Below are 22833 nucleotides of genomic sequence, written 5' to 3'. Positions count from 1 at the left end.
CGCTGTCGCCGCCGCTGTGTTGTTTCAGTTTGCATGAAGTTCACGGTATTTTTCACATTTATTCTTATCTCCTTCACTGTGGATGGTATAAGTCATAGTTGATATTTTTCATTTACAACTCCATTTGTTTCTCACTGCAAGCAAGATACTGACTTAGGTCATGACCGGGGATTCTAATTCTGGGGAAGACAGCGATAACTCGCCGAAGAAGAGCAGAAAGATGAGGAGAATTAAAACGGTAAGTCATTACATATATATGCTTTACATCAGCACAGTGGTAATATAGGGCCATCAAGGATATAATATATGAATATGCAGCATACCTTATTACCTATCTATACCTCATTACATTATTACCTATGTCCTATAGATACACAAGGTGAGCTGTTTTATTACAAAATGCTTGGTCGTCAAAAAGCAATCGAACGAAATGGATACCAACCAAATCGACACAGACCAACACAAACACAAGGTGAGTAAACAGCTCAAGCTGAAGATAAGTAACAGAAGAAGGCATCTCAATCTAGATCAGGCAAACGCATGATTAAAGTGCCTCAGATTGAGCTATTAAGTCAGTCAGATGAAGAAAAGTAAAAAGCTGTGGGTGTTGGCGCACTGCAAATCTACCACCCAGAATGCCAACTTGGTGTTGAGGCCACAATAAAGTTGAAGTGGGATCAGTCATTGGTATATGTGTAGATGAAGTACAAATGGTGGGCTGGTAGGTTGTAGGTTTGTGGGTTGAAAGATTAGGTTAGGCAAGGATAGGTCAGGTTAGATTATGTTTTTTGTTTTCACTGTACTTCATCTTCACATTTACCCAAGCATCAAGGTCATCCAAGCTGGCTGAGTTGGGGCTAGGCTGGTGTATTTGTGGTCCCGAAACACCTGCAGTACGTGTAGCTCTTTTCAGAGTCTTATAACAAATTCTTCTGATTGCTCACCTTTATATGATAAAGTGCAACAAGTGATATCTGTATATTTTGTCTTGAAGTGAATCATTTTTCCTGACACTTCATACAGATATCACTGTATCATGTATGAAGTGATATCTATGAATGATATCTATATCTATGAATCATTTTTCCTGATATCCTGACAAACATAGGCATTGTCTCATGTGTTGTCTGCTGATAGGCTGAATCAGCTTTTTGAGGTTATCATCCCAGATTGCAACCTATGACAATGTTAGAGTGATCCTGTTAGTGCAGGGCTTTTGCTCCGTGATGATATCTGTGGCAAAGTGTGGATCTTTTATGAGATGCAGACCAAGCATGCAGCAGCTAATGATTCTGTCTTTAATTTTAGATGATGGCACATTTGAGGAAGAATGTCAATAACAAATACTAAGAGGAAAGCACACATGGGAAAAAACTTGCATTGATTTTGTCCATTTACCTTTCCAATACTTCTTTTTCCTTACCATTTCATCCCCTAAATGATGCCTCTAAATTCGTTGGTGCAATTTAAGACCTCATTTTGTGCAGGCTCTATCATATATATATATATATATATATATATATATATATATATATATATCTGAATATATATATATATATATATATATATATATATATATATATATATATATATATATATATATATTCAGAAAAGTGTCCCACATTTGTTTTCTGAGTTATTTAAAAACTTGGTAACGCAGACACATGTTTATTGCATCAAAAGAAGCAGCATTTCATGGAGATTTGTTTGGAAGCAGCCAGCATGGCATAACGTGACAGGTGCAGTCAGTGGAGCACGTGCTCCAGATGGCGTCCATTTCGCGACAGGCACAGATCAGCTCTGTGCTTGACTTCTGCTACCACTCGGGCGCAGGTGGCAAGAGGAATCCTGCGGACTTCATGCCCGATGGCAGCCTTTAGATCTGAGAGGGTTTGGGGGCTGCCTTGGTAGACGCGGCTCTTCAGATACCCCCAAAGGTAGAAGTCGAGCGGCGTTAGATCCGGGGAGTGCGCCGGCCAGGGGTGCGCCGTTTTCCGGCTGATCACGCGGGCACAGAAGTGCGTCTCCAGCCACTCGAGGGCGATGTTGGAGGTGTGAGGCGTCGCACCGTCCTGCTGGAACCAGAAGAAGTTTAGCTGTGTCTGGTGTTTAGCTTGTAAGCGTTTCCAGAAGCGATTGAGCGTTGTTGTGTACCGCTCTTTGGTGATGGTGGCTGTCGATCCGTCTTGGTTCTGGAACCAAATGGGTCCGATGATGCCTTTGGAGCTGAAAGCGCACCACGCCGTGACCTTCTGGCTGTGGAGTGGCTTTTCCATCACGATATCAGGTCGTTCAGCGGCCCAAATCCTGCAGTTCTGGGTGTTCACGTAGCCATCAAGGTGAAAGTGCGCTTCATCACTGAACCAAATGTTCTCCAGAAAGGCTGGATTGGATGTGCACTTTTCAGAAAACCATCTGGCAAAGCTAGACCGCTGCTCTTGATCGCTTGATGTCAACTTGTGATGAATAGTAACTTTATAGGGCGTAAGTCCAAGGTCCTTTCTAGCGATTCGCCACACAGAGCTGTAGCTACCGTTGACCTCTTGTGCGAGCTTTCGCAGTGATTTTGAGGGGTCGTCGTTGATAGCCGCCTTGACTTTTGCGATGAATTCTGAAGTTCTAGCAGTAGACTTTCTTCCACTCCGACCCTTGTTTAGGTTTCCGACGGATCCCTCTCTCAGGAGCTGTTCACAGAGTCGAAGTATTGTCTTTCTATCTGGAGTTTTCCTTGTTTGAAAATGGGCCCGAAATTTCCGTTGCGTTAAGACGATTGATTTGGTCTCCCAGTAAAACTGCACGACCTTTGCTTTTTGTTCCTTACTCAAAGGCGACATGATTAACAGTGTTCTCACCTACTTCAAATAGATTTACATTGCACGTGCTTACTTTCACAGCAAACAAAACGTGTTTTTGTCGTACCATGCGCTTTGAATTTGAAAATGAAACGTGGGACACTTTTTTGAATCACCCGGTATATGGTGGTTGGTGCTGATTGGTGTTGATGTTTTTTAGCAACTAGTGCAGCCTGCATCTCTCATATACTTCACACTCTGGCACCCACCCAGTTCAGCTTTTTAATTGCAAAGCTTTCTTTTTTACTTCATGTTCATTGAGGCTATGAAGTGGAACCTGTAGCAACCAGAGAGCTAGGGACTGAACTGCAACCTGCAAAGCATGTCAGCATAGATACTAAGCCACCCTATCTGAGGGAAAATGTGTTCAGGCCTGCATCATGGGGAGAAGCAATTCACACTGGCATGCACTAAGTAGGTACCTATGTCCTATCCAGGAGAAATTAACTCATTAACTCTGTGTTCCCTACGTATACAGAAAAATGCACCAAATAAAGCCAATAATCAAAAGAACATCATAGAAGTTTGTGCCTTACAGTTGTAACATAAACAATTCCAGGTGAACCATTATTCAGTGTTTCCATTTCACATTATTTATCAAACATACACCCTAGAAATGAGCATGTTTTGTAGAATCAACTAGGGACATTAAGTAATTACCCCACACTTTCTTTTGTATTGATTTATGCAGCTGCTGCACCTAGCATGCACCATGTAATGGTAAATGGTGTATCATTTATGTGCAATAAACAGGATACTGTACAACTTAATGGTCATATGGGTAAATCCTTATCTTATTTCTAATAGTGTTGTGCTCACTAAGAATTCTGACAAATTGTATTTGCCTAGTATCCAATATTTTCCCTTCATTTTCTAAAATGATGTCGAAAAATATTGGTGTCATTTTTCAGAGCAGTTTAGAGCAGTTTTGGAGTTCTGTGTACCGTAAAATGGGTAAAAGTCTGTTAAATAGCCATCATCAATCAGGTCGCGTCCAAGCAGTCGGATTCTGATGCGGCATTTCACGGTGGACGGTCTTCCGCCGGCCGTGGTGAGCCCAGACATACCTGCGTAACTCGTTGGAGACGCGCACATAATCCCACTGCCTGGGCGCATAATACCCCAGTGTCAGGGCGCCCAGAACCCAACAAATAACAAACAAATGATCCCGCTGCGAAGGGACCATGCTGGAGCAAACATGTCAAGCAGATGTCTTATCGATGTTAAATGAAGGTGTCAACTTGGTGTCAGCGAGGGTTAAGCGTTTTCTCGACTTGTCAACAGTTACTTTGAATGCCTGATTACTCGTTGTGTGCTTTCAGCGTGAGAAGGATCGTAAGATCTACACCGATGACTGGAATTTGGCTGAAGAGGAGCTGGAGGGACATCGGCTATTCGATATTGACGAGAAAATGGTCAGCGACAATTTTCCACAATGCTTTGTCAAAGAAATGAAAGGCGAAGGTGAGTTATTATTCAACTGTTCCTTGTAGGAATAAGTGTGACTATCCGTCGGTTAATCGGTATTCCTGTTTTCCTTGATGGTCTGTCATTGTTTTGGTCAAGAAAAATAGTACTTACCAGTTACCAGCTTCCTATCTGTATCTATTTGCATTTAGAATACAAGACACTTTTCAACTTGTAGATGAAATGGTGTTTTTTTAAAGAATAATATTGCTATTATTCATTAATTGGAGTATCGGGGCATTGTAATCGTATTCGAAATTGAAAATAAAAATAAATAAGGAATCTAAATGGCATACCCAGACTTTATATTTTTCTGCTGGTAGTAGACCATGGAATTTACACAAAACTCCGAACGTAGCTGTAATAAATCTTGTGTAACTCTGGTGTTAATGCAGTCTATTTACAATTTACATTTACTGCCGGTAACTTGCTTTACGTGCGGCTCGACAAAGGCCATATTCGAGCAGGGCATATTCGTCTGACTCGGGATGTGCTGCTACCCTTTTAAGCTGTGCCTTAGTTGTTTGGCTTGGGATTGTGTTTTTGCCGCACTGGATATTGAAGACTAGGATTCGTTCAGCATCATTATTTAAATCGGACGGGTCATTACGCAGAATCGAATTGCCGTCTGAAATTGAATGTCTTCCGGCGATGTGTTGGCGGAAATCAGCCTGCTGTTCTGTGTAAACATACAGTTTGTAGTTTGCACTAACGGCACTGACTACCTTGCCTACCTTTCTCTCAACATAATTCCTTTTTTCGGTTTTTAGCAGCGTTTGCCATTGCTAACTGTAAATGCCATTTCAGGGTGCCTCACTGTCGTCGAGCGGCTTCGCCGTTTCCAACTCCTTTAATTCTATCGCCTGCCGTTTCAGAGTTTGACCTGGCCTGGGTGCAGGCGAACGGCTTCTCCACGCCGCTGGTCTTCCACTCCACCGAGGGTCTGGGCATCAACGTGCCGCCGTCCACCTTCACCATCAACGACGTCCGCCTGGCCGTCGGTTAGTGGGGGGGGGGGCGACTTTGGTCAGTGAGGGGGGGGGGGGGGGGTGGCGATCAGTGGAGGGAGGCGGCGTCCGCCTAGCTGTCAGTCAGTGAGGGGGTATTGAGGGGGTACGCCAGCCTGACCATCAGTGTGTGTGTGTGGGGGGGGGGGGGGGAGGGGATGCTGGTCAGTGGTAGGTGATATTTGCTATACCTGCGTGTTTACTCATAAGCACACGATGCAGTGCTTTTGCTACCAACTATTTTCATTTGTATTTCTTCACCTGTCTGCATCTTTTCGAAGCCCGCCTCGGTACACTTTTCGCCTGACCGCGAACGTCAATGGATGATCCCCGTGACACTACATGCCTCACGCCGTCGATCCAGTGTCCCCACGGACGTATCTGACACGCGCTCCCCATATCCGCCAGGCTCTCGCCGGATGCTGGACGTTATGGACGTACGTACCCAGAAGAACATGGAGATGACGATGAAGGAGTGGCAGCAGTACTTTGAGAACCCCGACAAGGATCGCCTGCTGAACGTCATCAGCCTCGAGTTCAGTCACACCAAGCTCGACAGACTGGTCGAAGCGCCTACCGTGGTACGTAGTCCCGATCGCTTAAAACGCACGGCGCCCCTAACGACGCCGTTACTGACGCCTCGGAGTCTGCCGCCCGCCTCCTTAACGGCGACCCTCAGTATTTATTGCGCTTATATTGGTTGGTTTTGTGTGTTACCGACATCCCGTGACGGACTGTGACGTCTGGATCACGCTGGCTGCCATATTTCCAGCACCATTTGACCTATTGTGACGTTTGGACGACTCCGAACGGTACCTTACCGTCGCTCCGTGACGTATTGTGACTGTGGATGGCTCCGGGCGTCACATTTCTCGCCGCGCGGCGCCATCCGGTCGCCCGCCGCCCCGCTCTCAGAGCGCCGGGTCGGCCGCTGCCCCCGCCCTCGCGCAGTTTGTAGTGGCTCACGGCCGGTTTTCGGCGAAGCCCCGGGTCTCTCCAGATTACGGGCGGCGTTCCGGTGACGTTAGGAGCGGCACTGGGCACTAAATAAGGCCCGGTTATCGGAAAGCTCTCCTCCCGCGGCCGTGACTTGTGAGTGGCCAGTGGTGCGCGCTGTGCACGCCCCAGTGAGCGGCTGACTTGTGCCGCTGCCGCCGGCCGGCCCGGCGCCGCGTCTCTTACAATGCCCCGGCCAATACCCCTCCCACTCCGTCCGTCCGTCTGTTCATGGTTCGATGAAGCCCATAAATTGGCATATATTGCAACCTGAAACCGGATCAGTCCGACCCAGGTGCTTAATATGGTCACAGGACGGGGAGTGATTTGAAAGGGCACGGCCATGATTCATGCTGTTCTATTTTATTACTATTTTTCGCTGCTTTTTTGCCTGGCTTTACGCGGTCCCAATAATTGAAGTACTGCTAGGTGTTGATCAATTGCTTTCAGTCCAACGTTAGCTCATGTTTAATTTCATTTTAATTAGATAGGTATGCAGTAGTGCCCTCTCGGCTCATCCAGTACGTTTCTCCGTCGCCGTCTGTTCGCAGGTGAGGCAGATTGACTGGGTGGACCGCGTGTGGCCGCGGCACCTCAAGGAGCTGCAGACCGAGTCCACCAACGTGCTGGACGACATGATGTACCCCAAGGTGCAAAAGTACTGCCTCATGTCCGTCAACGGCTGCTACACCGACTTCCACATCGACTTCGGCGGCACATCCGTGTGGTACCACGTCCTCAAGGGCGGCAAGGTCCGTGAAACGGTGGTTGCCTATCATGGAAATGTCGTCTGACGTTTCATATATTTATTGTATGTATTTGTTAGTTGTGTTACATCATTTGTCTTTGCGTAAAATTTCGTTGTGAATTAAATGCATTCATGATTTGTTGGTGTTAGATGATGCGTTTCTCACACTGTGCCGTGACGTCCGTCGGCAGATTTTCTGGCTGATCCCGCCGACGGACCAGAACGTGCAGCTGTACGAGGACTGGGTGCTCTCCGGCAAACAGGGCGACGTCTTCTTCGGCGACACGGTGGAGCGGTGCGGCAGGATCGAGCTGAAGCCGGGGGACACCTTCTTCATCCCCACCGGTGAGGGAGTGGAGGTGATGGGAACGGACGGAGCTGGGGAGAGGTGCTGGCGGATGGCGTCAGAAGGAAAGCGGTCCGCGTGGGGTTGTGAGTCGTCGTATTTATTGGAGGGGTGCTGGAGGAAAAGGCAGGGAGGAAGGAAGGACTGGTGCGGCTCACCAGCTGCAGGAGGAAAATAGGGACGGTTATACAGTAGGAAAACTGTTATGCTTTTGATGTGGGTCTCAATTACTACATACTTTACAAATGAGACAATGGGAATTTACCGGGCAGCTGTTCCTTCGATGGAGTTTGTTATCTTACTTCACACTCTGACTAGTAAGATAACAAACTCCACAACCCCAGTTGTGGAGTTTGTTAATAAATCTATCAAACCCCACACTATCCATCAACCCTAAATCTATCAACCCCACACTATCAACCACTGTTTTTCTTTTCTGAAAAGTCGATGAATTCGATCCCCCACAACACCAGTGAAGTGTCAGAAGTGCCTGAGTATACCCGCGGCGCGGTGCGCGCCCATTTCCGTGTCCCGTGAGACGCCCTCTGACCTGGTCACCTCTGCACTCCCCGGCCGGCCACAGGCTGGATTCATGCCGTCTATACGCCGGCCGACTCTCTGGTGTTCGGCGGAAACTTCCTGCACAGTTTCGCCGTGGAAAAACAACTCAAGATCGCCAGAGTGGAGGACGCGACCAGGGTAAGTGCTCGCGATGCCCGGCGCGGGTTTGTTTTCCATTTAGTTTGTGTTTGCTTTTGTGCTCTGCTCTGCGGGGCTTTGAAAGCTCCCGGCTGCCGACATTTTTTGTTTCGATCGTGAAGTAGAAGAGATTTGGCTTGTATGGAGAAGGCTTATAGACCCGATTTGAAATTCCTTTGTCGAGCTGCTTGCATGCTTCAAACGATTTGTTGTGACGGGATGAAAGTTGCCAGGTTATGCGGGAGCATATTTTACGCGACTGCTTGTGTTTTGTAGGTACCTACTTGTAAGTACCATCAGAATATCTGGCCATTTATTGGTGTATGTACGGCCCTCCAGCAAAAGAGTGGTTGGTTAGCGTATGTGCTTTTGGTGTAATAACTTTAAATGACAGAGATACTCCTGTAAAATGACTCAATAGAAATCAGAAGAGCGTTCGTGCACACATTTCGGCAGTGGTTTTCAACAGCCATTAGACGTATTCATCATTGCAGATCGATTATTGTGATGTTGGCAACCAACCACTTAATACCTGGAGGGCCGTACTCGTACTTGGACAGTGGACACCTATCTTTGTCCGGCAACAATTGTTGGCTTGCTACCTGTTCACTGTTGACTACAAAAGATCGTTCGGCTTTGCGCTTGTTGCTGATTTTTTTTTTTATGTGTTGCTTACTGCCCAACCACCACACACATAGTCGGTACTCTGGTCAACTGCCTCCCTCTCGTCACTCATTTCCGCGGTGACCGTCGTGTTACGGCGCTAACGGGCTGCCGTGCGCTCTGCGCTCTCAGGTACAGCAGAAGTACCGGTACCCGTTCTTCACGGAGATGCTCTGGTACGTGCTGGAGCGGTACGTCCACTGTCTGCTGGGCCGCTCCCACCTGGTACTGGGCCTGGACGAGCTGGCCGAGCCGGCGCCGTCGCCGCATAAACCGACACCGCCGCACGTCCACCTGACGCCCTTCGAGCTGCACGGACTCAAGGTCAGGGGGAGTGGGAGGGCTGAGAGTGAGCTGGGCACGGGCTGCGGGACTTCAGCACATTATAGCATAAATCTATTGTGCTTTTTGGCTGCATTGGTATCTTCTGGTGTTTCAGTCTTCGTCATCGTCTCGGTCCCTAAGTGTGTGAACACTTACTACTTTGCCTGCATCACTACCTCGCCAAAATACCCATCTCCGGTGTGACTGACTCCGCTAATCCCCGGCCTTCCCTAACCTCCCCCGGTTGTCCTCTGTCCCCAGGCGATCGTGCTGTACCTGCACAGTCAGCCGGCGTCCCGTAAGTGCGTGCCCGAGCTGATCCGCGACCCCATCGGTCTAATCGGCGACGTGCGTCAGCTGGTGGAACAGCACCGGTTCGACTGTCCGAAACTGGCCGTCACCGGCCGCCCGGCGCTGCAGTGGCCCGACAACGGACAGGTGAGGGCAGCGGAGCACAGTACGGGGGTGCCCGGGAGACGGCCGGAATCAGGACTGGGAGTTGGGGAGTGGCAGTCATAGACTCTTCTGGTGGTGCGCAGCCCTGTCTGCATGCAGAGTATATGAGTGGTGGTTAAACATTTGTGAAGACTGCGAAGCATAGCGGAGGGCGTAGGCCAGTTTTGTCGGCAAAGAGCGGGACTGGTGTTTTCAGTGGTTACGGGCTAGGTGGCGCTAGCGGAATGCTAAGAATTGTGTCCGATACATTTCGGGAATTATTTTCCCTGTAATACGAGTTCAGCACCGCTAAGGGCACTTCAGCGAGGAAAATGCCATGTCGAGCCCTGCACAGCTACGATTAGTGTGGGCTCAGAACGCTCTTCGGTGGCTACGATTAGGCCCGACTGGGAGTCGGGACTATGCCGTTTTACGGATGGTTGGATTTCACGTAATGAGTACCTACCTGCATTTTGAGTTGATTGTATGACATTGGCTGCTTTTCTATTCAGACTTACATAATTATATTTAGGCAACTGTAAGCTGTTTGCTGCCAGCGCCGCTCACAGTAACATCAGCCGCCTGCGACCATCCAGCTGACCTCGCCCTCCGCTCTCCGTCCAGGAGCTGCGGCTGATGCTGCAGGGCTACGTTAAAACTGCCGAGGAAGAGTTTGACCCGGACGCCTCGCCCAAGAAGGGTCCCAGAGGGCCGCGCGGAACGCCCATCACCAAGAAGCCTCTGCTGAAGACCAAGAAGGGCGACCGGCGCCGCCGCGTGCGCTGTGAGTTATGGGCGCCTCTCGGTGATGTCTGTTCAGCGATGGGACAGGGTTCGGCGGACAGCTGTGTGGCGAGGTCGATTGTGTCTGTACTTCTATTGTGTCGCTGTGTGTGCGATAACTCGGTGATGTAGTTATGTTGGTGTTAGTTACGATTGAAAACCATGCACTGATAAGTAGAACAACTTGCTTGCGTTTTCGAGTAAAAGACGTTTTCGTTAATGGTATGCTTAGTCTCAATCAGCTGACCATGCCGACCATCTCCTCTTCAGGCAAAGAGTGCGAGGGCTGCACCCGCGACGAGTGCCGGGAGTGCGCCTGCTGCAGAGATATGCCCAAGTTCGGAGGGCCGGGCATCATCAAACAGTCGTGCAAGAGGCGCGTCTGTCAAAAGGTATGCCGGGCCACCATTACCACTCACTGGCTACGGAGCCAGCAGCAGGGGTGAAGTAGGGAAAATGGCCGATGGTGTGGAGCTGTTAAAAGATACCGCCTGACTTATAGTGATGACTTTTGGGCCAAACGTATGCCCTATTCAAAACACAACTACGTATGGGACTGCTACAGGCCTCACGAAGAGGCATCACTTCCTGAAATCCTTCAAAGCCAAGACCTAGTGGTCTAGTAACGAACCTATCGACATCTAGCTTATTGAACTAAACGTGGGTTTCAATTGATTGTAATATTTGTGTAACTTATGATATACCTGTCGATTATGTGACCTGTGTCGTCTTGTCTGTGAGTCGTGTGACCTGTCGAGCCGTCATCTGACCCCGATGTGTCGTCCACAGCCGCAGCTGCCGGTGACGGCGGTGTGCTGCTACTGCTCGCTCACCGGCTGGGGCCGACCGCTCTCCCCCGTGGCCGGAAAACGTAACCGGCCCGAGCAGAAGAGCACCCTGTACGAGTGCAGGAGCTGCTTTCGAATCGCGCACATCGCCTGCACCACCCGCCAGGTGGGTGGATAGCTCGCATGTAGTTAGTGTGGATGGTGGACGGATGGCGGTGGTGGGCGAAGGCCGAAGCTCAGTGGGTGGCGAGAGATGAGTGGATCGATGTCCTCTATCGGTGTTCAGTCCGGATGACATGCTCAGCCAGCTAACCCTTCACCTCCCCGGCCGCCCCCAGCTGAACACGGAGACGGAGGGCCGCGTGCTGTCGGCGCTGCCCAACTGCTGGACGTGCCCAGAGTGTGTCGACATGGGCCTGGAGGAGGCGCCGCCCGTGCTGCCGCCGGCGCTGCTGCCGCCCGGCGTCAAACGCAAGCCGGGCCGACCGCCGGGCCGGCCGAAGAAGGCGCGCTCGGACGAGCCGGTGGGCGTCCCGGCCTCGCAGGTGGTCTCGGCGCAGGAACGTCTCTGGGTGCCGCCGGGCGCCGAGAACACCCTGCCGGCCGTCAAGGCAGAGCCCAAGAAGGAGGAGCCGCAGCCGGCCTCCCCGGCAGAGGCGCAGGTGAGAGGGGGGGAGGAAAGGGGAGAGGTAGGAGGGAGGCCTGGTAGGGCTCATCCCCGGCAGACTAGGCGCAGGTGAGAGGATAAGAGAGGGGAGGCAGGCCTGGTGGGGGGCGATCCCCGTGAGAGGCGCAGGTCAGAGCAGGAGAGGAGAGAGAGGGAGGGGCCGGCTGTTGGGCCGGCTAAGGGGACGAAGAATATAGTATTTTATAAATGTAGATGCATGATTTAATGTACGTGCAAGTGATTTTGTTATGATTCCAAGCATGTGCCAATCTTTTTCATAATTCCAGGCAGTGTAGTGGAAGTGTTTTCACTCTCAGTTTTCTCTGGAGACTGTCGAGTTGTGTGCTGCTCTAGCCCACACGGTGGAGGCTGAAGGCCGACTCTGAACCATGACGTGTCATCTCCGCCTGGCCCAGACGGAAAAGGTGGCGGAGCGCGCCTTGGGGGCCGGTTCTGTGACCTCTCACCTCTGACTGCTTTGTGCCTGTTCCCCAGACGGCGGAGGCGGCGGAGCGTGCCTCGGGACTGACTCTGTGACCTGACCGCTGACGCTGTGTCCTCTGACCGCTGTGTCCTCCGACCGCTGTGTCTCGTCTTACCGCCGCGCTGTGATGGCCGTGTCCCCCAGACGGCGGAGGCGGCAGAGCGTGCCTCGGGCGCCGACTGTGTGTCCCGTCTGTCCGCTGTGTCCCGTCTGACCGCTGTGTCCCGTCTGACCGCCGCGCTGTGTGTATGTTCCCCAGACGGCGGAGGCGGCAGAGCGTGCCTCGGGCGCCGACTGTGTGTCCCGTCTGACCGCTGTGTCCCGTCTGACCGCCGCGCTGTGTGTATGTTCCCCAGACGGGGGAGGCGGCGGAGCGCGCCTCGGGCGCCGACTGTGTGTCCTGTCTGTCCGCTGTGTCCCGTCTGACCGCTGTGTCCCGTCTGACCGCCGCGCTGTGTGTATGCTCCCCAGACGGCGGAGGCGGCGGAGCGCGCCTCGGGCGCCGACTCGCCGGCGCCGCCCACCCTGGAGCCCCAGGAGCCGCTGACGGCGCCGCTCTCTCTGGACTCCGTGGACGAGCGGCAGCGGCCCGAGCTCAGCCCCGAGGGCGCGCCGCCGCCCGACCCCGGCCAGGTCAGTCCGACGGGGGCGCGCACAGCCACACACCCACACGTCATACACCACACACAGGGTTGGCATTTTTGCCGGCAAAAACTAGTTTATGCCATTTGCCGGTTTAAACCGGTTTTAACCGGCAAAAAGTGGCAAAAACTGGCAAAAACTAAAAACCATCAGAATGATATGCCTAGACATGGATTTGAACATGAAACATTTTGAGGAGAATTCGGTGAAAGCTTTATGCCTTCAAACAGAAGTGACATTGACCGTTGAAGTGTTCTATAACTCAAAAACACTTTCATGGGCTTTCCATAAGGAACCAGTAAGAAGCCTTTTGGGCAGGGATGCGGAGCCGGAGCCGGAGCCGCCGGAGCCGGCATATTTTGCCCGGAGCCGGAGCCGGAGCCGGAGCCGTCAAAAAAGGGGGCGACTCCGGCTCCTTTTCTTAAGAGGAAACAATTATTTACCTAGTTCGGTTTGACAGTACAAGGCGTAAAACAATGTGGTATTCAAAATAGCCTTGTTATACAAATACAGAAGCAACGTGTACCAATCCCATCGCCTTTTTTCTTCCACCCGTATTTAATTGATCGCATAGGGGATGTACTGAGTAGAAGCCGGAGCCGCCGGAGCCGGATCATTTTACTCGGAGCCGGAGCCGGAGCCGGAGCCGCAATGACATTTCACCCGGAGCCGGAGCCGGAGCCGGAACCGATTTTTTTCTCCGGAGCCGGAGCCGGAGCCGGAGCCGTCTGAAATTTCCACGGCTCCGCATCCCTGCTTTTGGGGTTGACAAATGAGCCAGTGCAAGAGTGAGTCCTGCACAATCAGAAGTGCGAAGGGGTATCTGCCACTGATATGCGCACGGCACCCTACCGTGGCAGCTTTGCCCCACTCTCCCCTACATGGAAATACATTCTGTGGTGGATGTCTACCGACATGCATAGACATTTTAAGCAGGGATAAGTAATGAGGCAAACTTCAGAATGTTTGGTGCATCTCTATAACAGCAAGAAATGCATTTGTACGTTTTAGATCCATTCCTAACTAGAAAAGTTGTGGTTTGGGCCACCTGAGTTTTATCCAGTTCTTGCCAGTTTTTGCCACCGGGGTTTCTGCCAGCCGGTTTAAACCGGTTAAAACCACTGGCAAAAACCAGTTTTTGCCACCCCCTGCCAACCCTGACCACACACGGGTCAGAGTGAACTGGGGCCGGCCACTGCAGTTGTCAAACACCAGTAACTCATGGCAGTGACTCAAGACAAATCAGCACCAAAGCAGCATCCACGGTTATTTTCTTGTGCAGCTGCATAATCGATCTATGCGGCTTTTTCTTGGCTCCTTGGAATTCATGGTGGGCGCATAGCTAGCACAGGCGTAAGGCGAATAGCATCTGAATTATACCAAAGATAAACAAGGACAGGGCTAAATCAAGGCCGGATCGAAGGGGTGTTTCATCGTTACCCAACATTTTGCTTTCTTGCTGGGGTCCTGAGGGTCACCGCCATGTATAATTAAGCTATATAAATGAAAAGCCATGAACATATAGAAGGTATTTTAAGGAATTGAATGCTGTGACTGAGCATGATTAAGATTATGGTGAAGTTAAATGAATATGGTAGTCTGATGCTCATGAGTAAGCTATTTGAAATATATTTTAGAGATGAGTGGTATAATATTTCGAGCACGGCTCGTCTTCAGATACAGAGGCCAAGTGTAGGTACTTAATTATACAGAGGCCGAGCTGGAGGTGAGCATTTGGCCTCTGTATCTGAAGACGAGCCGTGCTCGAAATATTATACCACTCATATCTAAAATATATTTCAAATAACATACTCATGAGCATCAGACTACCATAGTCATTTAACTTCACCATAATCATGTAGTAGGTATATGATGTTCATGGAGATGAATGATTGCTGCAAATTTAGGAAGCTTGCTTTATTGTTCAAAGTTATGTAATTGCACTTTGCAATGCTGCTTATACGACGTTTCAGGAACTTTCGCAGCTTTGATTGAGCATATTATGCCGGGATTAAGAATTAAATGATGTATATCAAGCTACCCGTTTTTTAGCCATGACAGTGTTTAAGATTGACATTTATACGACAGCAAAGTACGTGTCAGACAAAGTCTCTTAAATGATAGGTACTTTTTAGTCGTGCTAGTTAATATTCATAGTTTATCAGAGCTTAAAACGTACGTAATGCCTAGGTAAGATACGTCAGTATTTGGTGTCCGCATATCCAGCGTCTGGCGTAACTCGGCTCTGTACGCTGCCGGTCCGAGTTCGGTATGTTGGCGCGGTCGCCTGGTCCTCCGCGCTGGCCCGGAGCGCCGGCCGGTGTCGGTGCAGAGCCGCGTTGCGCCGGGCGGTGCCGCTGACGGTCGCCCGGGTCTCGGTGTGGTGCCAGCAGCCCCCCTCGCTGCTGTAGGTGTCTGCCGGGCCGGCAGAGCCAGCCGAGCCGCCGGCGCCGGCGCTCGTCCACCCCGAGGACGGCGGCACGCGCATCCCCACACTGCGCAACCTCAGCGAGTACGTGCAGGCGCGCAGCCGGCGCCAGCTGCGGCGGCCGCTGTACCCGGTCCGGCCGCTGTCGCCACCGCAGCCGGCCGCAGCTGCCGAGCCGGCCCTACACAGGGAGGCGCTGGTGGCCGTGTTCCAGCGGCTGGAGCCGGCCGACCGGGCCGCCTGCCTACCGGTCTGCCGCGCCTGGAGCTCTGCGGCGCTGGACCGCCGGCTGTGGCAGCAGCTGTCGGCCGCCCACCGGCGCATCGGCGAGCACGAGCTGGTGTTCATCATGCGCCGTCAGCCGGCCGAGCTGGAGCTAAGCTGGGCGCAGCTGGGCGGCGACCAGCTGGCCTGGCTGGTCGGACGGCTCGGCCACCTGCGCCACCTGCGCCTGCAGGGACTGCCGTTCGCCACGGTGGCCGCGCTGCGCACTCCCTGCTGCGCGCTGCTGCACACGCTCGACCTAGCGCACTGCGAGGGCCTGACGGACGCGCGGCTGCGCGAGCTGCTGTCGCCGCCGTCGGAGGCCCGGCCCGGCTGTACGGACGCCAGCAGTCGGCTGCGGCGCCTGCGGCGGCTCAGCGTGGCCGGCACGGATGTCAGCGACGCCGGCTGCCGCGAGCTGGCGCAGCGCCTGCCAGAGCTGACGGAGCTCGACGTGAGCGGCTGCCTGCGGCTCGCAGACGCCGGCCTGGAGGCGCTCGCCGGGCCGGACGCGCCGCCACTGGAGCGGCTGGACATCAGCGGCTGCCGCGCGCTGACGGCCGAGGCGCTGCCGCTGCTGCGCCGCTGCGCCAAACTGCGCTCGGTTACCGCGCGGCACTGCCCGGCCATCTCTGCCGAGGCGGCGCGCCAGTTCAGCGAGCAGACCGGGGTCGAGCTGCTGGTCTGAAGCCGCAGCGCGCCAGCTCACCGAGAGGACCGGAGTCGAGCTGCAGGTTTGAATTAATGCGGCAGAGCCGAACAAAGTCGCGCGGTGAATCGTGCATGGACATGAGTGAACGCGATGTTTCGTACTGATTTTGATCTCGATCGTGTTGCGTTTTGCGCGGTGCGTTGTACAGACTACTGTTGTGAGCGGCTGAACTGGTCGATCGCTGCCTCACCTTGTGGGTGTCGGCTGTCATTCCTGCTGCAAGTGGTACAGCCAACAGCATAATTGTGACATTCTGCTACTTTCTATGTGTGTAGCTGTGGTCTAGTAGTCTTTCCAATGTGAAGCGCAAAACCCATTTTGGAGATTATTGTTTGAATTGTTTGTCTATTGAATGCCATGTGTAGCAAAGAACGTATGGTATTTGGAAGCATTGAATGCAAATGTTCATCCTTTGCAAACGTCCCGCTGGCTATGGCTCATGTTGAGACGTTTGTGTTTTGCCGCGCTGTTTTATCCTGATGTGTGGTACGATGTGGATGAGGTGCGAAAGAAGGAAATAGTTGAAGTTTAAGTTCAACCCCCTTATGCCCAAGCTGTGCTCAGTGTATTTCGACAAAGACTTCAGTTTAATTTACGATACCTAGTTGTGACGTAGGATGACTCAGAAGTCGTCATTCTTCTCTGCGTGTTCAATGGTTAAACATCTCCAAGAGAACTCCAAGAGGTCAATACACTTTCGTTCAGCGGACCTGTTGTTCGGCACCGTATGTAAGAAAGATCACTTGGACGAATGCACGAGCAACTCCAGACAAAAAGTGACTGAGACATGAAACTGGAATTGCAAATTTATTGACAAAATCATATAAAGAAAGTCTTCTTTTTGCATTATTTTAGTTTGAAGGCATTTTAATTACACTAGGTTTTTAAGATGCTGACTTTTACATTACAGACGATGAACATAATTTAAACTCATATTTTGCTCGTATCGCCGGAGAAAGACTCGGAACACAGGATGCCTGAGCAGCAGTGTCTGTATCAGGCTCAGCGCCGTGCCAGGACTATCCGGCAAGTGCTGTTTCAGCAGGAGCTTCGGAGGTCCCTGGGCTTTCCCAACAGTCCTCAAAAGATCAACTGCTTCGGCGGACCGGTCTCGCCTCTTCCATACACACGATGTGCGCCGTCTTACTACCACAACCAGCGGAACTTCGTGGCCGGGAGGGACAAGGCCGGGCAGTGCATCCCCATGCAGCTGCGTTTCCGGCCAAAGTACACCCCACTCCCTCCGAGCATCGCCCCTGTCTGCGGCAGCGTTGGGGGCCAGTTTCCTGCCAGCCTTCCAACTGGAACAAACTTATCCGCCTACCTGGAGTCGCCGGGCGACCCGGGCTTTCAGTCAGCTTCTCGAGACTTCTCCCGTAATTCACATCACCAAAAATGTGACTACGTCGCCAACTTTCGTAAGCCGGCGAGCATGGTGGACCCCTGTCCATACCCGCCCCCCGAGCCGAGGAACCCTCTGCTGTGCATCAACGACGGCCTCGTGGTCGGCTTCACCCCGGATCACACGCTCATCAACGAGCTCACGGAGGACGACTGTCAGAAGCTGGGCCTGTGCGGGCCACGCCGGACCCCCGACTTCTTCATCACCTCGCCGATCACGCTGAACGCCGTCAAGACGTCGATCCCGGGCCTGGAGAAGGCGATGCTGTACCCTCCGAAGCCGTGGAGGGACTCGTGCGGCGGCCGGGTGTACCACCGGCTGGCCAACAACGACTACTTCGAGCAGTGGTGACGTCCGTTCTATGTTTATTTGAGTTTTATGTTAGTCAAACATTTGCTAAAATACACCGAGCCTCCTCTGGCATGGTCTAAACGCTGGGTACTCCGAAGTGGTCGTTGACGGCAGTTGGGGCCGGCAGTAGTGTTGACCGTCGTCCCATGGTTTGTTACGGCGCATTCAGAGTACCGACGATGCCCTGACCTTGCTATCGACCGACCCTGGCGACGCCCATGACACGGTCGATAAAGACCACAGTCGGCGGCAAAAAGTACTGTTTGTTGATTGCGTCCGGCTCAGACTCGGGCTGCCCGCGTTCTCCAGCAATAGACGGGGGTTATCCTATTGAATGGACTCAGCCCCATAGGTGTTAACACGGTGGCGATAGCCAAGATTACTTTACTACGCCCAATACCGCATCGCCACATGCCTGTCACCAACCGTTTCCAGTAGGAGATGAGTCACCCTGCATCCCTCATGATGACTTGTAACTTAAAGCCGCTAGCTTTTCACCCAGGCGAAGCATCATGCTGCGCTGCAGAACACACCTGAGGTGATGAACCTGCCCGCGCTGAACGTTCAGAGACAGCGGTTTGGGCCAGCGTCGGGCCCGGGCTCCCACTCGACTCATGGGCGCCGCGGCGGGTTTGTGGGGCGCGTAACCTGCAGCACTACAGACGTCCTTGGGTCTAGCCGGCGGCCGGCGGCTCGCATCAATAGTGACGTCCGTCGTCGGCGGCGGCAGCGCTACCCGCGTGGAGGTGTGGGCCGGACCAGAAGACGAGAGAACGGCGAGGGAGCGACTGGGACTGTCAGCGCCGCCGCCGTCGTTTCAAACACAGGTGAGGTCTGAGCGGGATAAGAGGGATGGGCGCAGCACGTCGGGCTGGCGCTTGGGTGCCTCATGAAATTTTGGTTGATGGTTAAGTCTGTGGCCAAAATGCTTATAAATTTGCGTGTAAATATGCGTAGCCTCAGGACCTTGTGTGTACCCGACTCTGCACTCTGACAAGTCGCTCTTTTCATCGAAAGACGGCGTTAGATCCTCGTTTTCATCCTCACACGTCTCACACCCTGGGCGTGTGAGGACTACTACCTCATGGCTCATGGCATGCAACATTGCATGTCTCAAACAGCCATGCGTGCGGCATGTTCCCCGTGTGAAGTCCACAGAGTACTGCTGTCCCATGAGCCGAGCTGGCCGGCTGTGCGGGTCGGGCTGTCACAGTGCGCCGTTAATCGTTCTCTCTCCCCGCTCTCTGGGACGCACGGGTACCGCCATGGCGCCCTGCCAGTCGCCCTCTGTCGAAAGCTGCTGAGTCATGCTGGCTGGTCGGCACCGGTCTTGGTGCCGCCGTAGAGCACACAGTTCGATCGTGTGGCCAGGCCAGCTATTGCAGGCGTTATTATATTCCCTCCTACCTTGTGTTCCACTTCCCTCCCCAGCCGATCTTACCCACAGTCTGGCTTTCTAGTCCTGATGCTAGATAGGGTGCTGTCCCTGTTATTAGGTACCTCCCCTGGAACTATGAAAAGACCTCTGGCGTTCGCTTAGTCACCTTCTGGGAGCCTGCCGTTGTAGTCTAACATTAGCACGTTCCGTTCGTCTGACCGGGCCTGCCGTGTTTCAGGCTGTGAGTTCCGACAGTCATGTCGCGCATCATTATGTTCCTGGGTACGACCCGTGACGGGCGCAATGGAGAGCGTGTCGCTAAACACCTCATCAAGCTGCTGGAGGAGAAAAACCACTCCGTCAATCTCTTCGGTGAGCATCCGTGTCACCGAGGCTGAATTGCTTTTCAATGTGTTACTTATAGAATGAATGACCAGTGCCGTAAAACAAGAAGTCGCTGTCTTTCCTCCGGTGATCGAAAACAATTGTTCAGGTTTTGTTCCATGATCTATGTGCTGGTGCTTGGGCACCTTGGACCATGACATAAGCTGTTCACGCTACCGTGGACGATGAAAACAATAATGCAGTGATTCTAACATCCGCCGCTGACGCGCTGACCCTGATGTGAGACCCACTGACCGTGACGTCCGCCGCTGTGCCTCAGACCCGCTGAAGATGCCGTTCGAGCTGCTGCGGCAGCCGCTGCACTTTATGCCGGACCAGGCGGCGGCGCCCCAGTGGCTGCGAGACGCCAACGCGGAGATCGCGGCCGCCGACGGGTTCGTGGTGGTGACGCCCGAGTACAACTGCTCGCTGCCGCCGGCGCTGGTCAACATGCTCGACCACTTCCCGCCGGCCTCCTTCCGACACCGGCCCGTCGGCATCGCCTGCTACTCGCTCGGTGAGTTGACCGCTACTCGCTCAGTGAGTTTACTGCTGGCTCAGTGACTTCACTGCTGGCTCTGTGAGTTTACCGCTGGCTCGGTAAGTGTGCTCCTCGTTCGCTGAGTTTATCGCTCGCTCGGTCAGTTTATTCGGTAAGTTTCGCTCGATGGTCGCCTCATCCGGCCGCCAGGTGTCGTCGTGGTTCAGGAGAGGTCGGTTGGACGGTTGGACGGGTCCCACTGGCGCCGCCAGACACTGGTGCAGAGGCTGGACGGGCCACAGTGCTGCCACTGTCACAGGGAGGTCGAGATAGTCGGATCTCGTGTGCCAGTTTAGAAGTTGACTGCGAGAGGTGCTCGTTAAAAGACGGGAAATTTAGGATGTGTCGCTGAATCCAATGATACGAATCGATAAGCGTGTCTGGTGATTGTGAATGATGATGACACTAGCCAGGTTGCTGTTACACCCCATGCCGAAAGTTTTGGTGGTACATTATGGGCCTGTTCCAGCGCTTCCAGTAGAAATTCTTGACTGGAGGCTCTACCAGAGGTTTCACTGGAGGCGCTGGAACGCAATCTGGAGATTTCTGGAGATTGGTGTCACATATACCAAAGAATGACGATTGTTCTCTCTTGAAATGCAAAATTTGTTTTCATTTTTATTAAGAAAGATTAACAAAATTATAGCAATGTAATTTTCTTTACATTCAAGTTGTAAAATTATCAGTCAAAAGTCCTTTGTTTACATTCGTGATTGTCACATGTGCGCCATAGTTGTAGACCAGAGCCTCCAGAGAAATTTGGACCTTCCAACTCTCTGGAGGCTACTGGAGGTTTCTGGAGCTTTGGGGAGAGCTTTCTGGAGCTTTCTGGAGGCGCTGGAACGCTCTCTGGAGGATTCTAGAGCTTTCTGGAGGTTTCTGGAAGTTTCTGGAGGCGCTGGAATAGGCCCTATGGCTTCTCAAGCCCCTTTTGTTCTTTCGTTCCCGGTACGTTAGCGGTATGATTTATTCATCCCCTGACCCGTCCTCCATCCTGTACGCTCAGGTCCGTTCGGCGGTATGGTCTGGCTGTCCCCTGACTCTCCCTCCCCTCCTGTCCAGGTCCGTTCGGCGGTATGATTCAGCAGACCCTGACCTGCCCCCCTCCCGTCTGTCTATGTAGGTCCGTTCGGCGGAATAGTCTGGCCCTGACTCTCCCTCCCGTCTGTCCAGGTCCGTTCGGCGGTAGGTATGTTTTGGCCTGGTTATATCTCATGGTCTGACTCTCCCTCCCCTCCTGTCCAGGTCCGTTCGGCGGTATGCGTGCGGCGGCGTTCGCGCGCCCCCACCTGAGCGAGCTGGGCCTGGTGAGCATCCCGGCCCAGTTCACCGTGCCCACCGTCACCCAGAGCTACTCGGCCGACGGACAGCCGCAGAACGAGCGCATCGAGAAAAACGCCGCCCGGCTGGTCACCGAGCTCTCCTGGTACGTGGACGCCCTGAAGGCGGCCAGGACCGCCGGCGTGCCCAACTGAGAACGTCACTGGCTTACACGGCCGGCGGGCAGTGGTGGCTGCTGGACCGTGAAAAACAGGAACATAAACAGTATTCTGTCACGGGTGGCCCGCTTTCTGTCCTATTTGAAACTTGTGGTCTTACCGAATGTTTATGGTGCGCGTCATTTTCGGAAGTTTGATAGGAATATTCTTGTAACGTCTTTCATTCATAGTACTTGTTTCACACCTTCACATCATTTCTTGATTTAAGACCAGGATTGCAGAAATACAGGGATGAGCAGGTTAGAAGTGTCAGAAGTGACATGTTTCATAACTTGTCACGTTATTAACACGAATGACTGACATTGATAATTCAGCGCCTTGTCCGGTAGGTGTGCGTTTTTATTTCCTACACAGTCGTGACAAGCGTGAATACCGAATACCAAGATCGACTTTTTAAAGGATGTCACATTTTTCCTTTGTGATATTAAACGGCTATAATACTCAATACAAACGTCGATATAAGTGGGAGTTTAGCTTGATAAAATGTCCCAAAACAACTGTAAATCAAAAACTGGAAATGCTCCTCTGCGCCGTCTCTAGTTTTGTTCTAAGAACGGAGGCACGATGCTGGGTTGAGTCGCTCCGACACGGATGACTGCTATCACCAATGTGGTGCTGGTGGTCACCGCAACTGCGGCTGCACCCCCTCCCCCCCCCCCTCCCGTGGCATATACTGTACCCCAGAGTGGTCGCTGCATTTCCGGAGGCGTTTCCTGTAGAATTTACGGAGGACGGACAATGATAGTTATGTTGTGTGCAATGTGTCGCTTCCTCTGCTGTACGGCCTACCAGTAGCAGGACTTCTTTGTCTGTCTCGCTTTCAGCTCTATCTACCTGATTCAGCCTGATTTGAGTCAAGCTAGAGCCTCAATAATAGACGTCATGGTTGAGACCTTACGGCAAACACCAGAAACTCGAAATGCCGGTCGGTTTTCCGTTTTCAGAACAAAATTCCGTCGTCAGTTGTCACAGG

At 52.5% G+C, this 22833-nt stretch overlaps 2 protein-coding genes across 2 annotated transcripts; both read left to right on the top strand.

Annotated features, from left to right (window-relative positions):
* The first annotated feature begins 21 nt into the window (after nucleotides 1–21).
* On the top strand, nucleotides 22–17013 carry LOC122390528 (jmjC domain-containing histone demethylation protein 1-like). Its single transcript, XM_043383575.1, has 15 exons — nucleotides 22–238; nucleotides 4175–4316; nucleotides 5195–5320; nucleotides 5735–5907; nucleotides 6874–7074; nucleotides 7262–7415; nucleotides 8000–8115; nucleotides 8911–9102; nucleotides 9364–9540; nucleotides 10162–10321; nucleotides 10591–10712; nucleotides 11110–11274; nucleotides 11447–11770; nucleotides 12731–12892; nucleotides 15313–17013. The coding sequence occupies exons 1-15, from the start codon at nucleotides 161–163 to the stop codon at nucleotides 16279–16281; spliced, it is 3261 nt and encodes a 1086-aa protein (XP_043239510.1). The 5' UTR covers nucleotides 22–160; the 3' UTR covers nucleotides 16282–17013.
* A 93-nt stretch (nucleotides 17014–17106) lies between these two features.
* Nucleotides 17107–21892, top strand: LOC122390531 (FMN-dependent NADPH-azoreductase-like). Its single transcript, XM_043383579.1, has 4 exons — nucleotides 17107–18885; nucleotides 19675–19808; nucleotides 20101–20337; nucleotides 21607–21892. The coding sequence occupies exons 2-4, from the start codon at nucleotides 19694–19696 to the stop codon at nucleotides 21834–21836; spliced, it is 582 nt and encodes a 193-aa protein (XP_043239514.1). The 5' UTR covers nucleotides 17107–18885; nucleotides 19675–19693; the 3' UTR covers nucleotides 21837–21892.
* Nucleotides 21893–22833: the final 941 nt, after the last annotated feature.

Source organism: Amphibalanus amphitrite, unplaced genomic scaffold (assembly GCF_019059575.1).
Source record: "Amphibalanus amphitrite isolate SeventyFive unplaced genomic scaffold, NRLGWU_Aamphi_draft 000399F_arrow, whole genome shotgun sequence".
Classification (NCBI taxonomy): Eukaryota; Metazoa; Arthropoda; class Thecostraca; order Balanomorpha; family Balanidae; genus Amphibalanus; species Amphibalanus amphitrite.
The sequence above is the reverse complement of the archived record's forward strand: the minus strand, read 5'-3'. Positions and strand labels throughout refer to the sequence as shown.